The sequence below is a fragment of the Oncorhynchus nerka genome, linkage group LG7 (genome assembly GCF_034236695.1).
Source record: "Oncorhynchus nerka isolate Pitt River linkage group LG7, Oner_Uvic_2.0, whole genome shotgun sequence".
NCBI classification, from domain to species: domain Eukaryota; kingdom Metazoa; phylum Chordata; class Actinopteri; order Salmoniformes; family Salmonidae; genus Oncorhynchus; species Oncorhynchus nerka.
The window spans coordinates 13316158-13336321 of NC_088402.1; the positions used below are offsets into that span (position 1 = coordinate 13316158).

The window sequence follows — 20164 nt, forward strand, 5'->3', positions numbered from 1 at the left end:
GTTACAATACACTCCAGCAGAAGGCAGGTATTAACACAGGGCGAATAATAAATTAGCTGTACACAGTAATCATCTGTGTCAGAACATACTGGGGGGGTAAGAAAATAAAAAGACCCGCCCCCCCCAAAAAAATGTGAGAACAAAATATGTACGCACCGACATTAACATAGACCAACATCACCAGAAACATGTCAAAAAGCAAATAGAATTACCCACCTCCCACAACCCCCTTCTTTCCCCTCCATCACCCCTTGTCTTCCTGCATCCTCTCTCTGTCCATCACACAGAAAGCAGAAGTGAGCATGGGGGGGTATATACTGCTTGTGTTAAGGCGTAGTACCAGGACTCACACACAGGGGGCCTTCACAATGCCGAGGAAGCAGCGCCAACGTCAAATCACACTGGAACTCTGTTGCTGTTAATGGATTATCTCTAATGACTTGAAATAGGACTAATAGATGCACTATATATATACAAAAGTATGTGGACACCCCTTCAAATTAGTGGCTATTTCAGCCACATCCGTTGCTGACAGGTGTATTAAATCGAGCACACAGCCATGCAAGGAGAAACAACGGCTCAGCGGCAAAGTGGTAGGCCACACAAACTCACAGAACGGCACCGCCAACTTGACTGCCCTGCACAGAGCCCTGACCTCAACCCCATCGAACACCTTTGGAACGCTGACTGCGAGCCAGGCCTAATCGCCCAACATCAGTGCCCGACCTCACCAATGCTCTTGTGGCTGAATAGAAGCAAGTCCCCGCAGCAATGTTCCAACATCTAGTGGAAATCCTTCCCAGAAGAGTGGAGGCTGTTATAGCCGCAAAGAGGGGGGACCAACTCCATATTAAAGCCCATGATTTTGGAACGAGATGTTCGACGAGCAGGTGTCCACATACTTTTGGTCATGTTGTGTATCTGGAATATGTCTCAATACTGGAATGTATCTCATTGATCTCAGACATTGATCTTTTCTATGAGTTTCTACATGTATTAAGGTCCGATGATTGAGTCACATCACTGCTGTAATTCTTAACGGGATGTGACAATATCTGCTGCTCTGAGTGTCTGAGGGGGGGGGGGGGGGGTGACGGTGACTTGACATAAGCGCTGCTTACTGACACTGTCCTACCCACCCACCAACCCTGGCAGAGCTACATCTTAAAAGGTGCACTCAGCAATATGACATCATCGAGCAGGAAGTCACGCCGCTGTGTATGATGGCGTCAGTATACCTTGAACGCTGTGAGCTCACTGGCTGTTTCATACCAAAATAAACCTTTCCTTTTCCTCTCTTTAATGTAAACATGGTTTCACTAGGATTGTCTTATAGTATTGCTTTCAGTAAACAGCCTGTTGGGAGAAAGAAAGCTCGATTGGTAGTTTTATAGAAACAAATATTTAAAATGCCAAGCGTTTCTCTCTAGGAATGCATCATTTATAAATCTGCTTATTTCTACTCTTTTAGAAGTCTATTCCTCCTTGTATTGTCTTTCTTCTGTTTATCAGATCCTCTGCACTAGAACTATAGTCCTGTTGAAACACACACACACACACACACACACACACACACCCCCCCAGCTCCTCTCACCTGTCTGTCAACAGTCTAGACCGCGCCACATATCATGTTTCATCATCATCCTCATCACCATAGTTACAGAACATCTTTGTGCATAGAGATTGTTGCGTTCCAAATGGTTACCCTGGCCATTTGGGACACACCCAATGTCTCTTCTTGATGTTTTACAACTGTTTTGTGCTAGTCTAATAAACCTATCCAAAATGACACCCTCTTCCTAACATAACAAACTACTCAGAAGGCTCTGGCCAAAAGTAGTACACTATATAGGGGATAGAGTGCGAGTTCAGATGTGCCTTTTCTCCTGACCTCTGTTCTGTTATTAAACATCATTCTACAAATTCATACCTTTAGACTGTTGTTGGACTCAATTATTAGTTTAGATTCAGATTTCTCTGTCTGTTTGTCATTTTCAGTCAATCATATTTGTCTTCTGTTTGAGTCCGTTTCAAAAACAAATAAATAATAATAAAAATAATCTACCACCTGACCGCCACGGCGTAACCATGGAGACCAACCTGGAAGTCAGCCCTCCCTGCTTCTTCCTTTCACAGGAAGTGGTCACTGGTCACTACTCAAACTCCTCCTCTTCCTCCTCCTCTTCTCCCTCCATTTGATTCGGCGAGGAGGCCGTTGGCGTGGCGGGGGCGGAGTCCTGGGAGAGCGTCGCCATAGTTACGATGCGAGGGGAGGAGCCTAAGCCCTGGTTAGAATTTTCCATGTCGTCGGTGGTGATGATGGCGAGAGAAGCCCCTCCCTTTTTGTTCAGGTGGGTTTTGATGTGTTTGGAGAGATGGTCACTACGCATGAAACGCTTACTGCACTCTGGACACTCAAACCTCTTCTCTCCTGGAGGATGTGGAGAAAGACAAATGATATGGGAACAATGATGCGTTTTATTTGTAAAGTGGTTTCTTGCATCATAGAACATGTTCAGTCACCTTGTCTGAAGGACAAGTGGATGAACAGGTTCATGTCAAGTCCTGCATGTTTTATTTCAAAGGTCTCATGGAATGTAGGACTACATTGAACACCAAACATTGGCTGCTACTGTAGGCTGAATGACAGAACAGCTATTTCCATGTTAAAATGTTATGGGATGGGCCTCCCAAGTGGCGCAGCGGTCTAAGGTACGCAGCAGCGCAGCGGTCTAAGGTCACACTACCGACCTGGGTTTGATCCCGGGCTGAATCACAACCCGGCCGTGATCGGAAGTCCCATAGGACGGCGCACAGTTGGCCCAGCGTTGTCCGGGTTAGGGAAGGGTTTGGCAGGAGGTGGGGGGGGGGCTTTACTTGGCTCATCACGCTCTAGCGACTCCTTGTGGCGGGCCGGGTGCCTGCAGGCTGACTTCGTCGTCAGTTAAACAGTGTTTCCTCCGACACATTGGTGCGGCTGGCTTCCGGGTTAAGCGGGCGGGTGTTAAGAAGGTCATGTTTTGGAGGACGTATGACTCGACCTTCGCCTCCCAAACCCCTTGGGGAGTTAAAATACAAATATATATTTAAAAATATATATATATATGTATATATGTGTGTGTATGTACGGGATGCGTTTTCTCCATTGTTTGTGATGGTAGGCCTACATTATGATCAGATAGCCACAGCAGCCTACTTGACCACTGTTATTACTGTATTTACTGTTATTACTATTATTATTGTATTACTGTAATTACTGTTATTACTGATATGATTGTATTACTATTATTACTGTATGACTGTTATTACTGTTATTACTGATATTACTGTTATTACTGTTATTACTGTATTACTGATATTACTGTTATTACTGTTATTACTGTATTACTGTTATTACTGTATTACTGATATTACTGTATTACTGTTATTACTGTATTACTGATATTACTGTATTACTGTTATTACTGTATTACTGATATTACTGTTATTACTGTTATTACTGTATTACTGATATTACTGTTATTACTGTATTACTGTATTACTGTTATTACTGATATTACTGTTATTACTGTATTACTGTATTACTGTTATTACTGTTATTACTGATATTACTGTTATTACTGTATTACTGTATTACTGTTATTACTGTTATTACTGTTATTACTGTATTACTGTTATTACTGTTATTACTGTTATTACTGTTATTACTGTTATTACTGTATTACTGTTATTACTGTATTACTGTTATTACTGATATTACTGTTATTACTGTATTACTGTATTACTGTTATTACTGTTATTACTGTTATTACTGTATTACTGTTATTACTGTTATTACTGTATTACTGTTATTACTGTTATTACTGTTATTACTGTTATTACTGTTATTACTGTTATTACTGTTATTACTGTATTACTGTTATTACTGTTATTACTGTATTACTGTTATTACTGTTATTACTGTATTACTGTTATTACTGTTATTACTGTTATTACTGTTATTACTGTTATTACTGTATTACTGTTATTACTGTTATTACTGTATTACTGTTATTACTGTTATTACTGTATTACTGTTATTACTGTTATTACTGTATTACTGTATTACTGTTATTACTGATATTACTGTTATTACTGTTATTACTGTATTACTGTTATTACTGTTATTACTGTTATTACTGTTATTACTGTATTACTGTTATTACTGTTATTACTGATATTACTGTTATTACTGTTATTACTGTTATTACTGTATTACTGTATTACTGTATTACTGTATTACTGTATTACTGTATTACTGTTATTACTGATATTACTGTTATTACTGTTATTACTGTATTACTGTTATTACTGTTATTACTGTTATTACTCTATTACTGATATTACTGTTATTACTCTATTACTGTTATTACTGTTATTACTGTATTACTGTTATTACTGTTATTACTGTTATTACTCTATTACTGATATTACTCTATTACTGATATTACTGTTATTACTGTATTACTGTTATTACTGTTATTACTGTTATTACTCTATTACTGATATTACTCTATTACTGATATTACTGTTATTACTCTATTACTGTTATTACTGTATTACTGTTATTACTGTTATTACTCTATTACTGTATTACTGTTATTACTGTATTACTGATATTACTGTTATTACTGTATTACTGTTATTACTGTTATTACTGATATTACTGTATTACTGATATTACTGTTTACTGTTATTACTGTATTACTGTTATTACTGATATGATTGTATTACTATTATTACTGTATTACTGATATGATTGTATTACTATTATTACTGTATTACTGATATGATTGTATTACTATTATTACTCTATTACTGATATTACTGTTATTACTGTTATTACTGTAATTACTGTAACTTAAAGCGGGAACAGCCTCAGTGTTCAACCGCTCACCAGAAGTTGTACAGAATTTTTCACAGCGTTCAAGTTTGTGCTCAGCAGATCTGACATTTGCTCAGTGCCGGAACTTTGGACACAGGACATACCTGTGTGTGTACCTGTGTGTGTCCCTGTGTGTGCCCCTGTGTGTGTACCTGTGTGTGTCCCTGTGTGTGTACCTGTGCGTGTCCCTGTGCGTGTCCCTGTGTGTGTACCTGTGCGTGTACCTGTGCGTGTCCCTGTGCGTGTCCCTGTGCGTGTCCCTGTGTGTGTCCCTGTGCGTGTCCCTGTGCGTGTCCCTGTGCGTGTCCCTGTGCGTGTACCTGTGCGTGTCCCTGTGCGTGTACCTGTGCGTGTCCCTGTGTGTGTACCTGTGCGTGTCCCTGTGCGTGTCCCTGTGTGTGTACCTGTGTGTGTCCCTGTGTGTGTACCTGTGTGTGTCCCTGTGTGTGTACCTGTGTGTGTACCTATGTGTGTCCCTGTGTGTGTACCTGTGTGTGTCCCTGTGTGTGTACCTGTGTGTGTCCCTGTGTGTGTACCTGTGTGTGTCCGTCTGTGTCTCTGCAGTTCGTCCGAGCGTGTGAACCTCTTGCCACAGAAGATCCAGTTGCAGACGAAGGGTCTTTCTCCTGTGTGCCAGCGGAGGTGAGCTCTCAGGTGACTGGTCTTACCTGATAGATCAAATATTATGACATTATTTTTCTTCATAGACTGATAAACCTCTATTTTCTACAGTATAGACTGATAAACCTCTATTTTCTACAGTATAGACTGATAAACCTCTATTTTCTACAGTATAGACTAGGAAGTCTATTTTCTACAGTATAAACTAGGAAGTCTATTTTCCACAGTTTAAACTAGGAAGTCTCTTTTCTACAGTATAAACTAGGAAGTCTCTTTTCTACAGTATAAACTAGGAAGTCTCTTTTCTACAGTATAAACTAGGAAGTCTCTTTTCTACAGTATAAACTAGGAAGTCTCTAAACTAGGAAGTCTCTTTCTACAAGTTAAACAGTATAAACTAGGAAGTCTCTTTTCTACAGTATAAACTAGGAAGTCTCTTTTCTACAGTATGAACTAGGAAGTCTCTTTTCTACAGTATAAACTAGGAAGTCTATTTTCTACAGTTTAAACTAGGAAGTCTCTTTTCTACAGTATGAACTAGGAAGTCTATTTTCTACAGTATAAACTAGGAAGTCTCTTTTCTACAGTATAAACTAGGAAGTCTCTTTTCTACAGTATAAACTAGGAAGTCTATTTTCTACAGTATAAACTAGGAAGTCTCTTTTCTACAGTATAAACTAGGAAGTCTCTTTTCTACAGTATAAACTAGGAAGTCTATTTTCTACAGTATAAACTAGGAAGTCTCTTTTCTACAGTATAAACTAGGAAGTCTCTTTTCTACAGTATAAACTAGGAAGTCTCTTTTCTACAGTATAAACTAGGAAGTCTCTTTTCTACAGCAGGATTTCCCAACTGGCAGTGGGTTTACTGTATATATTTATTTTCATTGCTGGACATGAAAGACTGTATAAACAGCAGGAAAACAGATCCAAGTGATTCTCGTTTAGGAAAACTGTTTCCAAGTATTCCTCCGCATAATGGAGACATGCGGTCATCATATACAAATGTAAGCAATGTTTGAAATTATTATGTTTTAGTCTGTTTGGGCTTCTTGTGGTCAATTTGCGGTCTACAAATTATTTAGAATTACGTTCCGGCCCCCTGTACTGTGGAAAGGTCTTACCGTAGACTTTCCAGAGTTCAGACTGGTCTTACCGTAGACTTTCCAGAGTACAGACTGGTCTTACCGTAGACTTTCCAGAGTTCAGACTGGTCTTACCGTAGACTTTCCACAGTACAGACTGGTCTTACCGTAAACCTTTCCACAGTACAGACTGGTCTTACCGTAGACTTTCCAGAGTTCAGACTGGTCTTACCGTAGACTTTCCACAGTACAGACTGGTCTTATCGTAAACTTTCCACAGTATAGACTGGTCTTACCGTAAACCTTTCCACAGTATAGACTGGTCTTACCGTAGACTTTCCACAGTACAGACTGGTCTTACAGTAAACCTTTCCACAGTACAGACTGGTCTTACCGTAGACTTTCCACAGTTCAGACTGGTCTTACCGTAGACTTTCCAGAGTTCAGACTGGTCTTACCGTTGACTTTCCAGAGTTCAGACTGGTCTTACCGTAGACTTTCCACAGTACAGACTGGTCTTACCGTTAACCTTTCCACAGTACAGACTGGTCTTACCGTAGACTTTCCAGAGTTCAGACTGGTCTTACCGTAGACTTTCCACAGTACAGACTGGTCTTATCGTAAACTTTCCACAGTATAGACTGGTCTTACCGTAAACCTTTCCACAGTATAGACTGGTCTTACCGTAGACTTTCCACAGTATAGACTGGTCTTACTGTAAACCTTTCCACAGTACAGACTGGTCTTACCGTAGACTTTCCACAGTATAGACTGGTCTTACCGTAAACCTTTCCACAGTACAGACTGGTCTTACCGTAGACTTTCCACAGTTCAGACTGGTCTTACCGTAGACTTTCCAGAGTTCAGACTGGTCTTACCGTAGACTTTCCACAGTACAGACTGGTCTACCGTAGACTTTCCAGAGTACAGACTGGTCTTACCGTAGACTTTCCAGAGTTCAGACTGGTCTTACCGTAGACTTTCCACAGTACAGACTGGTCTTATCGTAAACTTTCCACAGTACAGACTGGTCTTACCGTAGACTTTCCACAGTACAGACTGGTCTTACCGTAGACTTTCCACAGTACAGACTGGTCTTACCGTAGACTTTCCACAGTACAGACTGGTCTTACCGTAAACCTTTCCACAGTACAGACTGGTCTTACCGTAGACTTTCCACAGTACAGACTGGTCTTACCGTAGACTTTCCACAGTATAGACTGGTCTTACCGTAGACTTTCCAGAGTTCAGACTGGTCTTACCATAGACTTTCCACAGTACAGACTGGTCTTACCGTAAACCTTTCCACAGTACAGACTGGTCTTACCATAAACCTTTCCACAGTATAGACTGGTCTTACTGTAAACCTTTCCACAGTACAGACTGGTCTTACCGTAAACCTTTCCACAGTATAGACTGGTCTTACTGTAAACCTTTCCACAGTACAGACTGGTCTTACCGTAAACCTTTCCACAGTAGACTGGTCTTACCGTAGACTTTTCCACAGCCCTCCATGTGACACACATGTTGCTTCTTCTTAGATGGGTCTCCAATGGTCCTGAAAAATACACACACACACACACACACACACACACACACACACACACACACACACACACACAGTCAGAGATAGAGAGTGAGAGTGTGTGTATGAGTGTGTGTATGGGTGTGTGTGTGAGTGTGTGTGTGTGTGAGTGTGTGTGTGCATACACACGTACCTCCCCTCTCCGGCCCTACAGTTCGGACAGGAGCACGCCACCCTGCGAAGCCTCTTGCTGGGCGGTCCTTCTTGGTCTGATGAACTCTGGACAGAACCCATCTGGTCTGGACTAAGCGATGACCCCGCAACGTTACCCGCGGTTACCGTCACCGGGGATGGCTCGACCTTAACTCCTCCCTCCTGACCCTGCGGCTGACCTGGTGGAGTGTAGAGTGGAGTAGAATACAGTAGAATGGAATACAGTAAGGTGGAATACAGTATGGTGGAATATAGTAGAGTGGAATAGAATACAGTAGAGTGGAATAGAATACAGTAGAGTGGAATACAGAAAGGTGGAATACAGTAAGGTGGAATACAGTAGGGTGGAATACAGTAGGGTGGAATAGAGTAGAGTGGAATAGAATACAGTAGAGTGGAATAGAATACAGTAGAGTGGAATACAGTAAGGTGGAATACAGTAAGGTGGAATACAGTAGAATGGAATACAGTAAGGTGGAATACAGTAGGGTGGAATATAGTAGAGTGGAATAGAATACAGTAGAGTGGAATAGAATACAGTAGAGTGGAATACAGTAAGGTGGAATACAGTAGGGTGGAATACAGTAGAGTGGAATAGAATACAGTAGAGTGGAATACAGTAAGGTGGAATACAGTAGGGTAGAATACAGCAAGGTGGAATACAGTAGGGTGGAATACAGCAAGGTGGAATAGAATACAGTAGAGTGGAATACAGTAAGGTGGAATACAGTAGGGTAGAATACAGCAAGGTGGAATACAGTAGGGTAGAATACAGCAAGGTGGAATACAGTAAGGTGGAATACAGCAAGGTGGAATACAGCAAGGTGGAATACAGCAGGGTGGAATACAGTAGGGTGGAATACAGTAGAGTGGAATAGAATACAGTAAGGTGGAATACAGTAAGGTGGAATACAGCAAGGTGGAATACAGTAGGGTGGAATACAGTAGAGTGGAATAGAATACAGTAAGGTGGAATACAGTAGGGTGGAATACAGCAAGGTGGAATACAGTAGGGTGGAATACAGTAGAGTGGAATAGAATACAGTAAGGTGGAATACAGTAAGGTGGAATACAGTAAGGTGGAATACAGCAAGGTGGAATACAGTAGAGTGGAATACAGCAAGGTGGAATACAGTAGGGTGGAATAGAATATATATATTTTTATAGCTCTGCTCCCAACCCCCCCAGAAAATAAAGAACAACACTCAACACACACCATGTCTGTCTGTCTGTCTCTCTCTTTCTCTGTCTGTTTCTCTCTCTGTCTGTCTGTCTCTCTCTTTCTCTGTCTGTTTCTCTCTGTCTGTCTGGCTCTCTCTGTCTGTCTGGCTCTCTCTCTCGGTCTGTCTCCATCTTTGTCTCTTTCTTTCTCTGTCTGTTTCTCTCTGTCTGTCTGTTTCCCTCTCTGTCTGTCTGTCTCTCTCTTTCTCTGTCTGTCTGTTTCCCTCTCTCTCTCTCTGTCTGTCTCTCTGTTTCCCTCTCTCTCTCTTTCTCTGTCTGTTTCTCTCTGTCTGTCTGTTTCCCTCTCTCTCTCTCTGTCTCTGTTTCCCTCTGTCTCTCTCTTTCTCTCTGTCTGTCTGTCTCTTTCTCTGTCTGTCTCTCTTTCTCTGTCTGTTTCTCTCTCTCTGTCTGTTTCTCTCTCTCTGTCTGTCTGTCTGTCTGTTTCCCTCTGTCTCTCTCTTTCTCTGTCTGTCTCTCTTTCTCTGTCTGTTTCTCTCTCTCTGTCTGTCTGTCTCTCTCTTTCTCTGTCTGTCTGTCTCTCTCTTTCTCTGTCTGTTTCTCTCTCTCTGTCTGTCTGTCTCTCTCTTTCTCTGTCTGTCTGTCTCTCTCTTTGTCTGTTTCTCTCTCTCTGTCTGTCTGTCTCTCTCTTTCTCTGTCTGTCTCTCTTTCTCTGTCTGTCTCTCTCTTTCTCTGTCTGTCTGTCTGTCTCTCTCTTTCTCTGTCTGTTTCCCTCTGTCTGTCTGTTTCCCTCTCTCTCACTCTCTCTCTCTCTGTCTCTCACTCTCTCTGTCTCTCTCTTTGTGTGTCTCTGTATCTGTCTCTTTCTGTGTGTGTCTGTCTCTCTCTGTCTCTGTGTGTGTCTCTGTCTCTCTCTGTGTTTTTACCCTGTAGTCCAGTGAAGGTGAGGGGTACCCCCTGCATCTGTACCCCAGTGGTGCCCAGCCCGGCAATGCTGACTGTCTGCACCCCCGACCCAGGGTTGATCTGGGCTGTGCTCAGCGTCAGGGGAGCCCCCCCCAGCTGCATGAACCCCCCCCCGCCCACAGGGGCCAGGGTCAGCTGCTGGGGCACAGACATTCCCCCGGGGAGCTGCAGGGTCTGCCACGTGATCTGACCCGACGGAGAGAGGGTTGGGGTTCGGATCAGAACCTGGAGGAAAACAATAAATACAAATAGGATATCAATCATTCAGACATTCAATTCAAATCAAATCAATAAAACACACATTACAATCATTGACGACATTCAATTCAAATCAATACAACAAACATTACAATCATTCAGAAATTCAATTCAATACAACAAACATTACAATCATTCAGAAATTCAATTCAAATCATTAAAACACACATAAAAATCATTGACGATAGAAGAAAAATAAGCTTTCAGATGTATTTATCATGTCTGTAATTTACTGCCCCAAAATATCCCTCAAATCCCCAGGTACAAAGGAGTGGGAATGAAGCAACTAAGAAAGAGAAGAGGGAGCAGCTGGCTAGTTACCTGTTGGTTCTGGAAGGCTTGTATGGGCTGTAGGGTCCCGCCTGGTCCTAACTGAAAGGTTTGGATCTGCTGGCCCTGGAACTGGTAGAAACAAACAGAGTTTACACACTTTCTGCGGATTCACAGTGTGTGTGTGTGTGTGTGTGTGTGTGTGTGTGTGTGTGTGTATTACCTGGTTCTGTGGCTGGATCTGGGCCTGAGTGATCTGCTGTGGCTGAATCTGGATCTGCTGCAACAACTGGTTGCCCATCTGGACAATGATAATAACAACTACTTAGAATATAATTTATTATAGTATATTCCCATATCATACTTGAATAGAATAGAGTAGAATAGAGCAGAATAGAGTAGAATATAGTAGAGTAGAATATAGTAGAATGGAATAGAGCAGAATAGAGCAGAATAGAGTAGAATATAGTAGAGTAGAATATAGTAGAATGGAATAGAGTAGAATAGAGCAGAATAGAGTAGAATATAGTAGAGTAGAATATAGTAGAATGGAATAGAGTAGAATAGAGCAGAATAGAGTAGAATATAGTAGAGTAGAATATAGTAGAATGGAATAGAGTAGAATAGAGCAGAATAGAGTAGAATATAGTAGAGTAGAATATAGTAGAATGGAATAGAGCAGAATAGAGTAGAATATAGTAGAATGGAATAGAGTAGAATAGAGTAGAATATAGTAGAGTAGAATATAGTAGAATGGAGTAGAGTAGAATAGAGTAGAATATAGTAGAATATAGTAGAGTAGAATATAGTAGAATGGAATAGAGTAGAATAGAGCAGAATAGAGTAGAATATAGTAGAGTAGAATATAGTAGAATGGAATAGAGTAGAATAGAGTAGAATATAGTAGAGTAGAATAGAGTAGAGAAGAATAGAATAGAGTAAAATAAAGTAGAATAGAAGGTTAAAGGTCAAATAAGAGGAGTAGAACCCACCTGTCCCACGATGACCTGCTGGATGGTCCCTGGAGGATCTGATTGGACCTGCAGTCCGTTGGCCTGACTCTGGACCTGTCAATCAAGCAACCAACCAAACAACTAATCAACCAATCAATACATTAATTAATCAACCAAACAATCAATCAACCAATCAATGCATTCATTAATCAACCAAACAATCAATCAACCAATCAATGCATTCATTAATCAACCAAACAATCAATCAACCAATCAATGCAGTCATTAATCAACCAAACAATCAATCAATAAAACCCTTTACATCACAGATGTTTAGTCACACAAACACACATACCATCTGAGAGTCCTGGTCGCTGGGTTGGTTCTGTGTGTCTCTCTCCGTACCTCCGTCCGACCCGGCTACAGAACTCAGCTGTGTTCCGTCTGTCGACGCTCCATCCCCCCCGGCAACAGTTGTTATAGTACCACCAGACGACCCGGTAACAGTAACTGCCCCGGACACCGCCGCTGCAGTTGTCGTTACAAGCTGGTTGCCGTTAGCTACGGTAAAGCTACCATCGGCTGATTGGACAAGCTGCACGGCTCCACTCCCTGCTAAATTATTCATGACCGGCAGGGCGAGGGTCATACCGCCGATGTTTATGGGTACTGTAGTCATGACCTGGGTCTGGGAGCCCTGTAAGGTCTGCATCTGCAACGGGAAGGACTGGGCGGAACGAAGCTGCAACGTCTGATTGGCTGAACTAGTGAGGATGGCTTGCTGATTGGCTGGCTGTAGGATTGCCTGGGTCTGGGATTGGTTCTGGATCAGCTGGACCTGCTCTGGTAGACCCCCCTGGGCCGGACTGAATAGAACAGAATAACTTTATCTGTTTCCATCTAAAAACTGTTTTTTTTTATGGCCCAAAGCGCCTGTCTAACCTCTAGACCGCCTGTCTAACCTCTAGACCGCCTGTCTAACCTCTAGACCGCCTGTCTAACCTCTAGACCGCCTGACTAACCTCTAGACCGCCTGACTAACCTCTAGACCGCCTCTCTAACCTCTAGACCACCTCTCTAATCTCTAGACCACCTGTCTAACCTCTAGACCACCTGGTTAGACCACCTGTCTAACCTCTAGACCACCTGTCTAACCTCTAGACCACCTCTCTAACCTCTAGACCACCTCTCTATCTAACCTCTAGACCACCTGTCTAACATCTAGACCGCCTGTCTAACATCTAGACCACCTCTCTAACCTCTAGACCACCTGTCTACCACCTCTCTAACCTCTACACCATCTCTCTAACCTCTAGACCACCTATCTAACCTCTAGACCACCTCTCTAACCTCTAGACCACCTCTCCAACCTCTAGACCATCTCTCCAACCTCTAGACCACCTCTCTAACCTCTAGACCACCTCTCTAACCTCTAGACCGCCTGTCTAACCTCTAGACCACCTGTCTAACCTCTAGACCACCTGTCTACCACCTCTCTAACCTCTAGACCACCTGTCTAACCTCTAGACCACCTCTCTAACCTCTAGACCATCTGTCTAACCTCTAGACCACCTCTCTCCAACCTCTAGACCACCTCTCCAACCTCTATCCAACCTCTAGACCACCTCTCTAACCTCTAGACCACCTGTCTACCACCTCTCTAACCTCTAGACCACCTCTCTAACCTCTAAACCACCTGTCTACCACCTCTCTAACCTCTAGACCACCTGTCTAACCTCTAGACCAACTCTCTAACCTCTAGACCACCTGTCTACCACCTCAAGACCACCTGTCTACCACCTCTAGACCACCTCTCTAACCTCTAGACCACCTCTCTAACCTCTAGACCACCTCTCCAACCTCTAGACCACCTGTCTACCACCTCTAGACCACCTCTCTAACCTCTAGACCACCTGTCTACCACCTCTCTAACCTCTAGACCACCTCTCTAACCTCTAGACCACCTCTCCAACCTCTAGACCACCTCTCTAACCTCTAGACCACCTGTCTACCACCTCTCTAACCTCTAGACCACCTGTCTACCACCTCTCTAACCTCTAGACCAGGGATTTTCAAACCTCGACTCAGGGACCTTCAGTCACTCCATGTATTTGAACTATTCCACAGCTCGCTCACCTGATTAAACTGGTCAACTAATCATCAAGCCCTTGACTAGGTGCATCAGGAGGGTTGACCAGGTGAATCAGGTGAGTTGACCAGGTGCATCAGGTGAGTTCGTTCAGGGCTACAACATACATGTGAAACATCTGGGGGTCCCTGAGGAGAGTTTTGAGAACCACTGCACTAGACCAGCTGCCACCCACCTGATGTGAATGTGCTGCCCGCCCAGGGATGCAGTCTGGGGGCTGATGTGGATCTGTTGGCCCCCCAGGGATGCAGTCTGGGGGCTGATGTGGATCTGTTGGCCGTCGGCCGTCTGCAGGTGGGGGATCACCTGGTATTGGACCCCACCCCCAGACGACGGCATGTTTTGCACCTGGACAGGGACCAAAACATTAACATGACATAAAAACAGTGGCATTAGGTGGCCATGTTCTGAACACTAACACAGATATAGTACAACATAGTAATCCACCACACGTCTAAGAAAAAGACAATTATAAAAAGACAAGAATTCTCGGTCAGACAACATTCCCTTCTTAAAAAAAAAAATGTGACCTCCTTTTTCTCCCAAATTTCGTAGTATCCAATTGTTAGTAGCTACTATCTTGTCTCATTGCTACAACTCCCGTACGGGCTCGGGAGAGACGAAGGTTGAAAGTCATGTGTCCTCCGAAACACGACCCAACCAAGCCGCACTGCTTCTTAACACAGCGCTCATCCAACCCGGAAGCCAGCCGCACCAATGTGCTGGAGGAAACACTGTGCACCTGGCGTCCTTGGTTAGCGCGCCAGGCCCGCCACAGGAGTCGCTGGTGCGCGACGAGACAAGGATATCCCTACCGGCCAAACCCTCCCTAACCCGGACGCGACGCTAGGCCAATTGTGCGTCGCCCCACGGACCTCCCGGTCGCGGCAGAGCCTGGGCGCGAACCCAGAGTCTCTGGTGGCACAGCTAGCCCTTAACCACTGCGCCACCCAGGAGGCCATAACATTCCATTCTATACACTCACTCGCGCGCACACACCTGGATGATCTGGAACTGCTGCTGCTGCACCTGCTGATTGGCTGCTACGGTGTTAGTCCCGCCCACAGCCTTCATCTTACGACCTGCCGGAGCACTGTCATTGGCTGAAGTGGTGGCCAGCGTCACGGCGACGGGTTGATTGGCAGTGTCCTTGGCCATTTGGGGAGCAGTAGTGATGATCTGCCAGCCGTTTCCAGTGAACTGGGCAGGAACCAGTTCCATCTGCTGCTGAACCAGAGTCTGATTACCTGCTGCGTCGACAACTATATGACCCTGGAACTGTCCACCCTGCACCTGCAAATAAACATACATAAACCATCAATAAAATAATAAGAAAATGTCATTGAACAAAGGTACTAAAGTAGGAACTTAAGTCTGATTCCCGGGTCTAGATGTATCTGGCCCCCCTGCAGCCGGAAGCCCATTCAACACAGACACTGAAAGTCTGCATTATAATGCCATGGAACTTGTTCGCATGTAAAAGCCTTTATAGTTTATTATTATTATAGACCTTACATTTCCAACAACAAGTACGACAGCAACAAGTACAGTTATAGAGCTTTCAGAAAGTATTCACGCCCTTTGACCTTTTCAACATTTTGTTGTGTTACAGCCTGAATTAAAAATTCATTCAATTAAGATTTTTTTTGTCACAATACCCCGTAATGTCAAAGTGGAATTGTTTTTCAAAATGTTTACAAATTCATTAAAAAAATCTTAAATGTCTTGAGTCAATAAGTATTCAATCTCTTTGTTAAGGCAAGCCTAAATAAGTTCAGGAGTACAAATTTGCTTAATAGGTCACATTAGTTGCATGGTATCACTGTGTGTGCAATAATGATTTTTGAATGACTACCTCATCTCTGTACCCCACACATACATCTATAAGGTCCCTCAGTCAAGCAGTGAATTTCAAACACAGAGTCAACCACAAAGACCAGGGAGGTTTTCTAATGCCTCACAAAGAAGGGCTCCTATTGCTAGATGGGTAAACATTTCAAAAGCAGACATTGAATATCCCTTTGAGCATAGTGAAGTTATTAATTAAGCTCTGGATGGTGTATCAATACACCCAGTCACTACAAAGATACAGCTGTCCTTCCTAACTCAGTTGCAGGATAGGGAAGAAACTGCTCAGGGATTTCACCATGAGGTCAAAGGTGACTTTAAAACAGTTACACAGTTTAATGGCTGTGATAGGAGAAGTGAGGATGGATCAACAACATTGTAGTTACTCCACAACACTAACCTAAATGACAAGAGTTTAATGGCTGTGATAGGAGAGAAGTGAGGATGGATCAACAACATTGTAGTTACTCCACAACACTAACCTAAATGACAGAGTGTAATGGCTGTGATAGGAGAAGTGAGGATGGATCAACAACATTGTAGTTACTCCACAACACTAACCTAAATGACAGAGTGTAATGGCTGTGTGAAGAAGTGAGGAAGTTACTCCACAACACTAACCTAAATGACAGAGTGAAGAAGGAAACCCGTACAGAGCACAAATATTTCAAAACATGCATCCTGTTTGCAAAATTGCACTAAAGTCATTACTGCAGAAAATGTGGCAAAGCAATTCACTTTGTTTTCCTGAATACAAAGTGTTTTGTTTTGGGCAAACCCAACACACACATTACTGAGTACCACTCTCCAAATGTTCAAGCATAGTGGTGGCTGCATCATGTTATGGGTATGCTTGTAATCGTCAAGGACTGGGGAGTATTTCAGGATAAAGAAATGAATGTAATAGAGCTAAGCACAGGCAAACTCCTAGAGGAAGATCTGGTACAGTCTACTTCCCAACAGACACTGGGAGATTAATTCACTTTTCAGCAGGACAATAACCTAAAACACAAGGCCAAATCTACACTTGCTTACCAAGAAGACAGTGAATGTTCTTGAGTGGCAGAGTTACAGTTTTGACTTAACTCTGCTGAAAATATATGGCAAGACAAAAAAAATGGTTGTCTAGCGATGATCAACAACCAATTTGACAGAGCTTGAATAATGTTTTGAAGAATAATGGGTACATATTGCCCACTTCAGGTGTACAAATCTTAGAGACCCACCTAGAAAGACTCACAGCTGTAATTGCTGCCAAAGGTGATTCTAGCATGTGTGTAAATTTGATTTTTATGTATTTCACTTTCTATACATTTGCAAACATTTCTAAAAACATGTTTTCACTTTGTCATTATGAGGTATTGTGTGTAGATTGGGTGAGAAAACAAGTCAATTAAATGCATTTTGAAGTGAGGCTGTAACACAACAAAATGCGGAATAAATCAAGGGGAATGAATACTCTCTGAAGGCACTGTACATATTCTATACAAATATTATTATCATGCATTTAACCACCTGTCCCTCCACTCCTCCCTGAACTCCTATCTTACTGCAGGTTGCAGCCAGCAGGGCTAGAGGAGACGTCTGGGAATCCTAGGGAGAACACACACACACACACCGAGAGAGAGATAAGGAGAAATTAACAAATAGAACGCACATTCATACACAGAGAACATACAAAAATTGACAGAGAGAGAGAGAGCGAGAGAGACAGAGAGAGAGAGACAGAGAGAGAGAGACAGACAGAGAGAGAGACAGACAGAGAGAGAGATAGAGAGAGAGAGAGACAGAGACAGAGAGACAGACAGAGAGAGAGAGAGAGAGAGAGAGAGAGATCAACATCCAGAAAATAGCTGTAAAAATCTACAAAGACCTAAAAGGAAGGGATTCCCAAACCTTCCATAACAAAGCCATCACCTACAGGGACATGAACCTGGAGAAGAGTCCCTTCAGCAAGCTGGTCCTTTGTTCACAAAGACAAATAGACCCCACAGAGCCCCAGGACAGCAACACAATTAGACCCAACCAAATCATGAGAAAACAAAAAGAGAATTACATTGTAAAGAATTAACCCAAAAAAATTTGCAAACTGGAATGCTTTCTGGCCCTAATCAGAGAGTACATGGTGGCAGAATACCTGACCACAGTGACTGACCCAAATTTAAGGAAATCTTTGACTATGTACAGACTGAGCATAACCTTGCTATTGAGAAAGGTCGACCTGGCTCTCAAGAGAAGACAGGCTATGTGCACACTGCCCACAAAATGAGATGATTTACACAGACCCACAAAGAATTCAAAAAACAAATCCAATTTTGATTAACTCCCATATCTACTAGGTGAAATACCACAACGTGCCATCACAGCAGCAATATTTGTGACCTCTTTCCACAATAAAAGGGCAACCAGTGAAGAACAAACACTTGTTTATTATCTATTTCACTTGCTTTGGCAACGTAAACATATGTTTCCCATGCCAATAAAGCCCTTAAATTGAATTGAGACAGAGACAAAGAGAGAGAAGAGACAGAGAGAGAGAAGAGAGAGAGAAGAGACAGAGAGAGAGAGAAGAGAGAGAGACAGAGAGAGAGAGAGGAGACAGAGAGAGAAGAGAGAGACAGTAGAGAGAGAAGAGACAGAGAGAGAGACATTAGAGAGAGAAGAGAGAGAGAAGAGACAGAGAGAGAGACAGAGAGAGAGAGACATTAGAGAGACAGAGAGAGAGAGAAGAGACAGAGAGAGAAGAGAGAGATAGTAGAGAGAGACAGAGAGAGAGACATTAGAGAGAGACAGAGAGAGAGAGAGAAGAGACAGAGAGAGAGAGAGAGACAGTAGAGAGAGAAAAGACAGAGACAGTAGAGAGAAGAGACAGAGAGACAGTGTGACATCACAGCAGCAAGATTTGTGACCTGTTGCCACGAGAAAAGGGCAACCAGTGAAGAACACACACCATTGTAAATACAACCCATATTTATGCTTATTTATTTTATCTTGTGTCCTTTACCATTTCTACATTGTTAAAACACTGTATATATATAATATGACATTTGTAATGTCTTTATTGTTTTGAAACTTCTGTATGTGTAATGTTTACTGTTCATTTTTATTGTTTATTTCACTTGATATATTATCTACCTCACTTGCTTTGGCAATGTTAACACGTTTCCCATGTCAATAAAGCCCTTGAATTGAAATTGAGAGAAGAGACAGACAGTAGAGAGAGAAGAGACAGAGACAGTAGAGAGAAGAGACAGAGACAGTAGAGAGAGAAGAGACAGAGACAGTAGAGAGAAGAGACAGAGACAGTAGAGAGAAGAGACAGAGACAGTAGAGAGAAGAGACAGAGACAGTAGAGAGAAGAGACAGAGACAGTAGAGAGAGAAGAGACAGAGACAGTAGAGAGAAGAGACAGAGACAGTAGAGAGAGAAGAGACAGAGACAGTAGAGAAGAAGAGACAGAAGAGAGAAGAGACAGAGACAGTAGAGAGAAGAGACAGAGACAGTAGAGAGAAGAGACAGAGACAGTAGAGAGAAGAGACAGAGACAGTAGAGAGAAGAGACAGACAGAAGAGACAGAGACAGTAGAGAGAGAAGAGACAGAAGAGAAGAGACAGAGAGAGAAGACAGAGACAGTATAGAGAAGAGACAGAGACAGTAGAGAGAAGAGACAGAGACAGTACAGAGAAGAGACAGAGACAGTAGAGAGAAGAGACAGACAGAAGAGACAGAGACAGTAGAGAGAAGAGACAGAGACAGTAGAGACAGAGACAGTAGAGAGAAGAGACAGAGAGACAGTGTGACATCACAGCAGCAAGATTTATGACCTGTTGCCACGAGAAAAGGGCAACCAGTGAAGAACACACACCATTGTAAATACAACCCATATTTATGCTTATTTATTTTATCTTGTGTCCTTTACCATTTCTACATTGTTAAAACACTGTATATATATAATATGACATTTGTAATGTCTTTATTGTTTTGAAACTTCTGTATGTGTAATGTTTACTGTTAATTTGTATTGTTTATTTCACTTGATATATTATCTACCTCACTTGCTTTGGTAATGTTAACACGTTTCCCATGTCAATAAAGCCATTGAATTGAAATTGAGAGAAGAGAGACAGTAGAGAGAGAAGAGACAGAGACAGTAGAGAGAAGAGAGAGAAGAGAG

The 20164-nt window shown here is 42.5% G+C and overlaps 1 protein-coding gene across 2 annotated transcripts in view; it reads right to left on the bottom strand.

The window, feature by feature from the left end:
• Positions 1-90: 90 nt before the first annotated feature.
• Positions 91-20164, bottom strand: part of LOC115123374 (transcription factor Sp4-like) — a 28363-nt gene continuing 8289 nt past the window's right edge. Inside the window, exons 3-14 of one of the 2 annotated variants that reach the window (XM_065020235.1) lie at positions 17506-17583; positions 15142-15435; positions 14318-14490; positions 12349-12859; positions 12033-12107; positions 11264-11341; positions 11092-11172; positions 10473-10737; positions 8348-8546; positions 8120-8187; positions 5461-5592; positions 91-2431 (exon numbers count right to left, since the gene is read on the bottom strand). In XM_065020235.1, coding sequence (XP_064876307.1) covers positions 2154-2431; positions 5461-5592; positions 8120-8187; positions 8348-8546; positions 10473-10737; positions 11092-11172; positions 11264-11341; positions 12033-12107; positions 12349-12859; positions 14318-14490; positions 15142-15435; positions 17506-17583 — 2232 coding nt within the window. In that variant the 3' untranslated portion in view covers positions 91-2153. The remainder of the gene's footprint in view (positions 2432-5460; positions 5593-8119; positions 8188-8347; positions 8547-10472; positions 10738-11091; positions 11173-11263; positions 11342-12032; positions 12108-12348; positions 12860-14317; positions 14491-15141; positions 15436-17505; positions 17584-20164) is intronic. The other variant, XM_065020236.1, reaches the window with a different exon arrangement.